Genomic DNA, 10,289 nt, shown 5'->3' with positions numbered 1-10,289 from the left:
CCGTTTCAAAACATCAGCCAATCTTTATTTACACGTACTAACTTCACAAAAAAAACAAAACAATCAAACATACAGATAGTGATGGGCTCAACCCTATACAGAGGTAAAATGGTGAGAAACTCTTAAACTACAAACAAAGCCTGTGAAAAAAAAATGATCCTCTCAACTTATTATCAGGAGTAGTGATGCAGTTGGTAGAGTATGATGTGAAGGTTCAACATCTCAAGTACAGACATACAATTAATATATTTAAACTTGCATATAGTAGATTTCTCAGCTAGTTAGTTTGTACTTAACTTTGACCAATAAGGAAATTACCTATAGAGAAGATTACCAAAGACAAGTTGAGGGCCAATTCTATTAAGACAAAACATATTTTAACTCCACCGCATTCACCGATACACACGGGCACATTCATGTTCAATCCAAACAGACAGACTTGGTGCTACCTTTTCACACTGCAAAACTACACCAAAGGATTCACAGCAATGAAGGCATAAACGTGAGAGATGAAAATCCGAGTTGGAGTGACGTGGGTGGAGGTAAAAGTGACATAACAGCAAAATCTTTTCTTGTGTGGGGTTATTTTTAAACCATTCAGCAATACCACTACCACCAAAGGGCAGGCAATGAGGGGTGTGCTGATAAAAACAAACCCATGGCACTTGAACTAATGCAGGAATAAAATCCGGCACTGGAACAGGCAATAGATCTGTGGTAAGGCGTCAACAAGAATATTCATTATCATCAAGACTCACACAAGAATTTCACACATGGTTTTGTCAAAACTCCGCATACAGAATGATGTAAAAGCACTCTTACACGAAGCTCAGTTGTCTCTCTACCCAAACTGAAATCCCCTCTTTGATGTTGCGTCATTAAAGAACATCATAAAAGGTGGTTTCATCTACCAGTTAGCACATTCTGCAAACTGGGAAAGGGGTATCTAAAAGACTTGTGCATGCTTGTATCTGTTGCTTTAACTGGAAATACAAACAGCTGAAAACAAAGATGCAATTTCACTCACATACCTCATTAAGTATTCCTTGGACTTATACACCTCAAACATTAAACTCTATCAACAGCATATTATAGTTTGGGTTTCAAACCTAGTGTCTTGTGGTTCAGTGACTATCAATATGTTCATTACAAACAAGAGGATAGGCATAAGAGGTGCAGTGGAGAGCAAGCAACATGATGCTGTGCACATGTGCAAACTCAGTACTGGGATGCAAATATTAAACAGCAAAGATCCGAAGTTATTTTCCCTCCATACACACTGTATTAAGCTACAGTACATCTCAGCATGTACACAAGATCGGTTTCTTATGTACATAAAAGGTTTTCAAGTATGTTAGAAGACTTCTTTACATAACTGAAAAAACAAACAATAACATGTTTATTTGCATCACTTCTGTGGAAAATAGGGACTAAAGATTTTTTTTTTTTAAAGGGACATTCCTCACTTGTAGTCCCATGAATCTGTTCTAATTGTTTGGATGTCAGCCTCTCCACAATGTGCTATAACACACACACACACACACACACACACACACACACAGACACAGACACAGACACAGACACAGACAGACAGACACACAGACACAAAAATAAAATCAAAAACGCCCAGACACGGCAACTTTCTGGACCGCAGTGGAACCAGTCTGCTGAGTCCTCATTTAAAAATTATTCCAAAAATAAAAAGCCTTTTACAGACAGAAACAGACAGGATGCAACACGCGATGCAGTGCTGAAACTGATTATTGTTATGGAGAGTTGACTGTTCCCCCTCACACCGCACCAGCGCTGTGAAGTTCGCATTTGGTTTTCAATGTCTGGGACAAAGTGTTTTTTTGTTCTAACTCTGGCAGACAGCTATTGCCTTGGGTCTGAGGAGCAAGGTTGTGGATCCAAGGGTACATATTCCACAGGCAAAAGCCTAAAAATAATAAGGGAGAGAAAACAACAACATCTAAGAACCTACAAGTGAGCTAAAACATTCTGCCACTGAATACATTACCAACAATAACCTACCACATGCCTTCAAGGGTTAATTTTACAAAATATATATGTAAAAAAAACAACTACAATCTACTATCTTGTCCCAACTTACATGGAGCAGCGAATCAGGTATTGATAAACATATGGTTCAGGCTACTTCCGTTTCATAGCGGCAGTATCTTCATCCTTCAGGACGAACTTTTTCCTCAGAGCTTCTGAAATCAGACTGGCTGAGTCCTCCTCTCTGAGGGACGTACAGCCTCTGTTGTACCTGCACCAACCAAGATACAAACCATATAATGTAACAATGGTTCAGGGTTATCAAAATACTGTCCTAATCAAATGATGTAATGACAGGGAGAAATGTTAGGAATATTCTTTAAAGCTGGGGTAGGTAGTGCTGAAGAGACTAGCAGCAGGCAGCTAAATTTTGAAAGTATCCAACCAAACAAAATCCCCACCCTCCCTTCAGGCCTCCCTCAAAATACATTTTCATGAGCAACGATTGCATGGGCAGAGTGAGCGCAGGTCGGCAGGCAGAGAGTTAGACAGGTGGGCCAGCCAGTCATTTCATTCGGACCAAATGATTGTCCGTGCTTATTACATTCCTGCGACAGCCAAAGAATTCTTTTCATGTTTTCTGTCAGAGCGTTGGATTTATTGATTACTGTCGGGATGTATGATGTATGAATTCCAACAAATATAACAAAAAATGCTACTGAAACACACTGCCTACCCTAACTTTAAAGGAGTTGTGGAGCATTTGGGAAAATATACTTATTTACTTTCTTCCAGAGAGCTAGATGAGAAGATGGATACCACTCCCATGCCCATGCCCAAACCAGTAGCAATTTTCTGTTTCACAGGACGTTATGTGCTGGACTGTATCTTGTCCAGACACAGACACTTCCTGGAGTCTCTACTCACGATGACGCCAAGATTCCCGGAGAGTTGCCTTTTTTATGATAGGACAGTTGAGAAACAGGAAAGGGGGTGACATGCAGCAAAGTGCTGTGGGTGGGAACATGCGGCGCACGCTCTAGTTGCAAGCTAACCGGCGCCCGACAATGTGTTATTTAGGAGAGATGCTGATAGTTGGAATTTTTTGAACAATTCCATTATCACACGCACATAACAAATAAGCAAACTCAAACTTTGTAGTGTTCAGCCAGCTGACAACCCTTACCTGTCTTTGCTCATCTTCATGCGGTTCATGTCCTTCAGGATGTCCATAACATCAGCAAAGCTGGTGGACTTTGACAGCGACACTGTATCCTCCTCTGCCTCCCGGAAGTCCATGCTGGGTCTGTCCAGGTCAAAGGTTGCTGATGCCGTCATGGAAACAGGCGGCAGAGGGTCGGGGACAAGCTCCGACACCACAGAGACAACATCTTTCTCATCTTCATCTTCTTCCTCCTCCTCCTCCTCCTCAGTGACATCGCTGATGACAAAGGAAGCGGCAGCCGTGGCAGCCGGCTGGTAGGGCGCGGTCTCGAAAGGCGCCATGGAGAAGCTCATACTGGTGTCGTCAGGGGAGAGCAGGTCTGGGGTCAGGGGGTTGGAGCCTGAAAGAAAGAGCAGGGTGGAGAACTGAGTGGGTCTGTAGTTTGACAGTGTTGAGAAAAAACAGATAAGGAAACTGAAAATATCCAGTAGTCCAAATGCCATTTCTATTTTTCTGTTTGTTTCCAATGTGAATTTGAAGCTTGCATATAGGTATGTTGTTTTCAGTAGCTTCCCTCCCAGGCACTATTACAACTTAAGTTGAGTGCTATGGGAGGGTGTTCTCTTAGCAGTATGTGATTTCTTTATAAGATAAGCATTTATTATTTTATACCCCTGAAAGCCCACATACTTCAAGGATCACATTACCTACCCCACAGCTAACTGCATCATTGTACTTATACACATGACACTATGATATACAAGCATGGAGGCCCAGTCTACGTGAGGGCCTTCCCCTAATCACAGACCATCTCACGGCACAAAATCCACAGAACTCAGGGTGCAGACCAGCTTGACAATAGCTATTTAAATCTGATAGCTGAAGTCTCTTATGTTCCTCTTTTAGAGAAAGAATTAAGTTTAAAATCAGCGGGAATACAATACACACGATCAAGGCACTTTCTCTCATGCCATCCCAGTTGGATTTTCAATGAGTGACACCCAACTGACCCTGAACTGCAGAGATTATCTTTGGTCGCTAACCTACAAACTGATGCCAAGACATCGTAGTAGCAAAGAGCTTTAGGAGAATTAGGTCAGCTTACTTGGCAACAAAAGGATCCCAGTCACATGAAGACAGCAACTCAGTGCTGAAACACAGGCTCAATAAAGCATAGTCTGAAGTTTCAATAAGTAGAGTTTCAAGATTTGTTACCATATCTCACATCCCTGTGTGTTTATCACAATTCAAATCTACAGTCAGTGTTTCTCACAGAATTAGAATTTTCTGAGTCAGCTCTACAATGAGATACAACTTTACTCATTATAAATAGTAAAAAAGAAAATTGAAAATAGCTATGTTGTATGTGATATTGTGGCTGGCTGCCACAAATAAATCAATGTATGGGAAACGAGTTTAAATTATGTACACTGCAACCCTTGATTTGGTTACCTACCAGAATCACTTGCCACAATCTTGGCGATCTGCGCACGGAGTCTGCTGAGCTCGTCCTGCAGGGCGGTAGTACGGTTCAGCGCCGTCACCCCAGGCTTCCTAAGTCCCTCCATCCTTTTGCCCTCACGGCGGAAGTTAGGCACAGATGAGTTCCTGTGGAGAACCAGGAGGGGCGTGGGCCGCCATTCGTGTTTCAGAGGACGAGAGTCACTCCTGAAAACAGAAGAGAGGGTGATCAGTGTTACTGAACAGTAACCTTTATTATATCAAACCTCATAGGGTTGGGTCCAGCTTATGAAGAATGCTGCATGCCATCTGATGCATTTCTGTTCTCCTCATAAAATGTCGCAGTATTAATCAAAACTTTGCCAGCAGTTTATTAAAGACACAGCCCTATCCAATAGCACAGTAATAATGCCGGTCTTCCTTAAGTTAATAATGTTCAACTTTCACCACAACCTAGGGCTGGATAAATCATTATAGAGCTGAATGCACACCTCTCTGACACAGTCTCAACAAAAACAGGAAATTATAACCATATACTGCATTTCTTTAGGCTGCACATGTGCTCCTAATAACTTAAAAGCACAGAAAGTATCTGATAATGCATTTGTGGAGTAGTGACTTGGCATTACTTAACAACCTTAGTGGTTGTCACTTAGGGCTTGACTGGATAATTACCGCACTCTGGCATATGTCTCTTCTTCATCTGCAACAATCCAGGCTATGTCTGCCAAAGTAGGAACCATAGGGCCATCCATAGGCCTAAGAGGGGGCAGGCCTGGTAGTTCCTAATACACAAGGACATAAGTTAATGGTGTATACACATGCATTTCTATTGGGGAATATACTTTATACAACAAGCATGTAGGACTTATGAGATCTGATATGTACCTGGAAACATGCCCTTTGTGGAGGTCTAAGTGGAAGAGTGGAACCTATTCTTCTCACAACGCTACGGGTGGATCCATGAGGCTTATTCTGCCAAATGGGAATTACTTCCTGCAAAGCATTTATAAATGAGTCTGTAATTTGCAATCCTGTACAATAAAGTGGGAGAAAGGCACTGTTAAGTTTAACAGGTTATGGTCAGCTAGGAAGCAAACTCACTGTTTCTGTTTCCATGATGATAGTAGTTCAGTCTCGTTCACTGGGAAGTTGCACACCAATGCTTGGTGAGGAAGAAGCAGTTCAGTAAACAGCCATGCCAGTACCACTGCCAACTCTTGGGATTTAATGAGTGATTAGTTACTGGAGCATCTGTTGATATAAACAACCAGCAGGAGAAATTAAGTGCATCATTACTTTACCGCCAAATTAAAACAAACAGTTTAGAGAGCATTAGAAAACTGGCACAAGAGAAACTAATCATTATTTTGATGACTGATTGACTAAGCAAGTAACTTTTCATGGTAAGGTCTCAAATTCATGTGGTTGATAAAGCTTCTGAATTTGCTTAGTTTTTGCTTTTTAGTATCACTAGAAAATACATGATATTACTTGGGTACGTACGCTTGCTTATGTTGGTAAACTTAATCAGCTCACCGTGGTTTGATCAACATATGAAGGAGCAGTGCTAACACAGCTAGCTGACTAACCAACACAGATTGTGTTAACGGTGCAGCTACAGCCTACTTTGACGGACGCGGACAAAACAAAATAATGAACGCCAGAAAGATCACATTTAGTGCAGTGATTTGTGAATACATCTGCTCAGCTCATCATTAGCCGGTAGCTAAGTTACGGGTATCAAAAACACACACCGTCAGTTAGCTTTAGCAGCACCAACAACGACCCCCTAAATGACCCTCAACTGTACACAAACACCAACATTTTTCAGTATGTTTCGCTTAAATGCAATCAACGGTGCGAGAGTCCGGGAACTTACGGTAGATTATGCCTGTATGTGGAAAAACTAACCCGTTAAATAATTTACGAGACACGGCCTCTCCTGTTTGTCTTTCAGACCGGAGTTGTGTTGTCGTTCTTTAGGCCGGAAACCTGTGCCTCTTCTTCTTCTTCTTCTTTAGGGTTTAATGGCGGTTGGCAAACCAGTTTAACGGTGCATTACCGCCACAAGCTGGACTGGAGTGTGGAACGAGAGATTAGGCAGGAAATAAATGAAATAAACAAAACCAAAACCAAAAAAAAAAAAAAAAACAACAACAACAACAAAAAAAAACCAAACAAAAATAAACATAAATTAAATTCTTTTTCCTAACTCAGTTTCTTTAAGAAACTTAATTATATGACAATATATCTGGCCTGCTGTTTTCCCCAAGAGACCCGCCAATGAGATATCATGATGTTTTGCCTTCCGTAATGACTGAAAGAGGCGTTCCCTATTGATAGTGTATCTCCTACACTGAAGGAGAACATGTTCAACCGTTTCTAGTTGGTTACAATATATACATTTCCCAGTTGGGTGCTTACCTATTTTATATAATGAAAGGTTGAGACCTGTATGTCCTATTCTCAGACGAGTGATATATTTTCTTCCCTACGTTTCCAGCCCACCATCCTTCCGGCACCAACCTGTCTCTGTACATTATATAGGTGCCTTCCAGTTTCACTGTTGTCCCAGTGCTCCTGCCAAACTGACTGTGCATAGGTCCTGATAAATGTCTTAGCTTCATCTTTAGTTAAAGGGGTTTTTAGGTCTACATGTTTGATTTTGAGTGTTCCTTTGGCCAGAATATCCACCTGCTCATTTCCCTCCACACCAACATGAGCAGGAACCCAAAGGAAGCATGTGGATAAGCCCTTTAGCTCCATCCTGTACAATATAAGGAATATGTCATTGAGGATTTTGGATCTAAATGATGATTTGCCAGATTTAATACTCATTAGAGCAGACAAGCTATCAGATGCAATGACAGTATTATTTGTTTCCCTCTCTTCTATCCACTGCAGGGCCAGTAATATTGCAGTCAACTCTGTGGTATACACTGAGACATGATCTGATATTCTTTTCTTGATATATGACTCACTTGCTGGGAAAAAGACTGCTGCACCTGCACGCCCTGTATCAGGATCTTTGGAGCCATCTGTGAATATAAACATGGAGTCTGAAAAATGTAAATCAAAGTAATTCTGTACTATACTGCATGCTGGAAGTTTCTTTGACATATCCTTCAACTCCTGCTGTATGTTTAGATCTACAATTGGTGTTGGGAATAACCAGGGAGGAATGGAAGACTGTGACACTGTAGGGCTGTAGTCTAATTGTCGTAATCCTATGACTTCTGCCTTTGCATCACCAATCCACCCAAAACTTGTGAAATTTGTCTCATTGTGTTCCCAGCAATCTATTAAGAGACTCTTGGCAGGATGAGAGTCACATTGCCCCTGGAGATTAACCCAGTATGCCAACATTAACTTTACTCGCCTGATTCTTAACGGCATTTCTCCCATTTCCACCTGCATTGCTGACACCGGAGATGTTCTGACTGATCCACTGCAAATTCTCAAGGCCTGAGCTTGTAATACATCCAACTTCTTAAGGTTTGATTCTGCTGCTGACATGTACGCTACACATCCATAGTCAAAAACGGATCTCATGAGTGCCCAGTATATATTTTGTAGAGCTGCTCTGCTTGCTCCCCACTCTTGTCCTGACAGACAACGAAGTATATTGATGACCTTTTTACACTTGTTCTTAACTTTATCTAAATGAGTATTCCAGGTGAGCTTCTCATCAAACCAAACCCCAAGAAATTTAATTGTTTTGACTTGCTTAAGTGGTTGTTCATATAACTTCATGGAAATAGGCGTGACTTTATGCCGCCTTGAGAAACAGATCACCTGTGTTTTGCAACAGATAACTTGAATCCCCATTTATTTGCCCATTTTTCCACAGCAGCTATTGCAGCTTGCATTTTCTTACTGACGTGCAACACATTGCGGCCTCTTACCCACAGAGCCCCGTCGTCTGCGTACAAAGATTTCCCTACGCTTAGTTCAACCTGAGAGAAGATGTCATTTATCATTATGTTGAATAGCAATGGGCTGCACACACTACCTTGCGGAGTTCCATTTTCCACCTTATATACACTGGAGTATTCTGTGCCAACTCTTACTTGTATTTCCCTGTCAAATAGAAAGTTCATAACCCAATTATATGTTCTACCACCAATACCCAATGACTTCAACTTAATAAGTAACCCTTCTTTCCAGAGCATATCATATGCTTTTTCAACGTCAAAAATACAGCTATCAGTATTTCTTTGTTGGTCTGTGCTTTCCTGATGTCTGATTCTAGGCACAGTACTGAATCCATTGTATTCCGACCTCTACGGAACCCACTCTGGTACGGGTACAGAAGAGCTTTACTCTCTAGGAAGTATGTTAAACGCTCTGTGACCATTCGTTCCATAATTTTGCACAAGTGTGAGGTTAATGCAATAGGTCTATAACTGGAAGGGTCTGACTGATCTTTTCCTGGTTTTGGAATGGGCACTATTATTGCTTGTTTCCAAGCTAAAGGAAGTTGGCCAAGATCCCAAACTTTATTAAACAAACCCAACACCGTGTCTAGTGCACTATCTGTCATGTGTGCCAACATTCCATAACATACAGCGTCCTTCCCTGGAGTGGTCTGACGAGCACTCGTAATTGCTCTTCTTAGCTCAAACATATTAAACGGTAGATCTAACGGATCTCCTGACACCTCCCTTTTCTCTGTTATTTTGGGATTCTTCATTAAGATTTCCTCTCTACACTGCCTAGCCTCATCTGTGAGATTACACGAACTATGAACCCTTTCAAATGTTTGTGCAAAAAGTTCCGCCTTTTCTAAGTTATTGACAGCCATTTTGTTCCCAGTGTTCAACACTGGTATCTCATAATTTCTTCTAATCCCCCCCATTCTTCTAATCATGCCCCATACATCTGACAGCTGTACTTCCCTTCCAATAGTGCTACAGTACTGCCTCCAAAATGTTCGTTTTTGTGTTCTAATTGTCCTCCTTACTATTGCTTGGGCCCTTTTATACAGGATCAATGCATCCTGAGAATGAAGTTTCTTGAGTTCTCTAAATGCTTTATTCCTGGCCTTTATGGCTTTACTACAGTTGTCATTCCACCAGGGTACACTCTTGGTCCGTTTAGTTCCTGTACTCTTAGGGATTGTTTCCTCAGCAGATTGAATAATCTCATTAACTATTGTACTATTGATTATGTTTACATCTGTCTGGTTCTCCTCTTTGAGTTTCTTGAATCTGTTTGTACTGATCTTTTGAAAAACATCCCAGTTAGCATTTCCCAATTTCCATCTGGGAGTTTTCTTTCCCTCATCATAAAAACCTTCAATGCCAACTTTAGTTACCACAGGGTAGTGATCACTTCCTATTGTGGTATGTTTGATCACACTCCATGTGCTTAAACCTGCTATTTCACTAGACACCAGTGTTAAATCAAGCGCTGCCTCTGTGTTTTGCACACTATTGTATCGTGTTCCTTCCCCATTATTAATACATACCAAACAGTGATTATCTATAAATTCTTCAACTGCTAAACCATTTAAATCGGTTTTATTGCAACCCCATAGTGAGTTATGTGAATTGAAATCCCCACACCATATCACATTATCTTGCAATAGTCCTCCTACATTCTCTAGTATATCTAGACTTATTTTCCCACAAGGATTATAGTAATTAATTATGCCAAT

The 10,289-nt window shown here is 41.1% G+C and overlaps 1 protein-coding gene across 3 annotated transcripts; it reads right to left on the bottom strand.

Annotated features, from left to right (window-relative positions):
• On the bottom strand, positions 1-6,635 carry mtfr1l (mitochondrial fission regulator 1-like). Of its 3 annotated transcripts, none has more exons than XM_038728999.1 (8): positions 6,510-6,635; positions 5,732-5,881; positions 5,516-5,623; positions 5,303-5,412; positions 4,623-4,834; positions 3,188-3,566; positions 2,114-2,272; positions 1-1,939 (listed from the first exon to the last, which is right to left on the bottom strand). In XM_038728999.1, exons 2-7 carry the CDS (start codon positions 5,744-5,746, stop codon positions 2,155-2,157), a joined length of 942 nt encoding a protein of 313 aa, XP_038584927.1. In that variant the 5' UTR covers positions 5,747-5,881; positions 6,510-6,635; the 3' UTR covers positions 1-1,939; positions 2,114-2,154. The 3 variants fall into 3 exon arrangements, with proteins under 3 accessions (XP_038584927.1, XP_038584929.1, XP_038584928.1); XM_038729001.1 differs by having other exon boundaries at positions 6,542-6,626; XM_038729000.1 differs by having other exon boundaries at positions 1-2,272.
• Positions 6,636-10,289: the final 3,654 nt, after the last annotated feature.

This window comes from Micropterus salmoides, unplaced genomic scaffold, assembly GCF_014851395.1.
Source record: "Micropterus salmoides isolate LMB-PRFRI ecotype aquatic unplaced genomic scaffold, ASM1485139v1 Ms_hic_scaffold_19, whole genome shotgun sequence".
NCBI lineage: Eukaryota > Metazoa > Chordata > Actinopteri > Centrarchiformes > Centrarchidae > Micropterus > Micropterus salmoides.
Note: the sequence above shows the minus strand (reverse complement) of the source record. Positions and strands in the feature narration are given on the sequence as shown.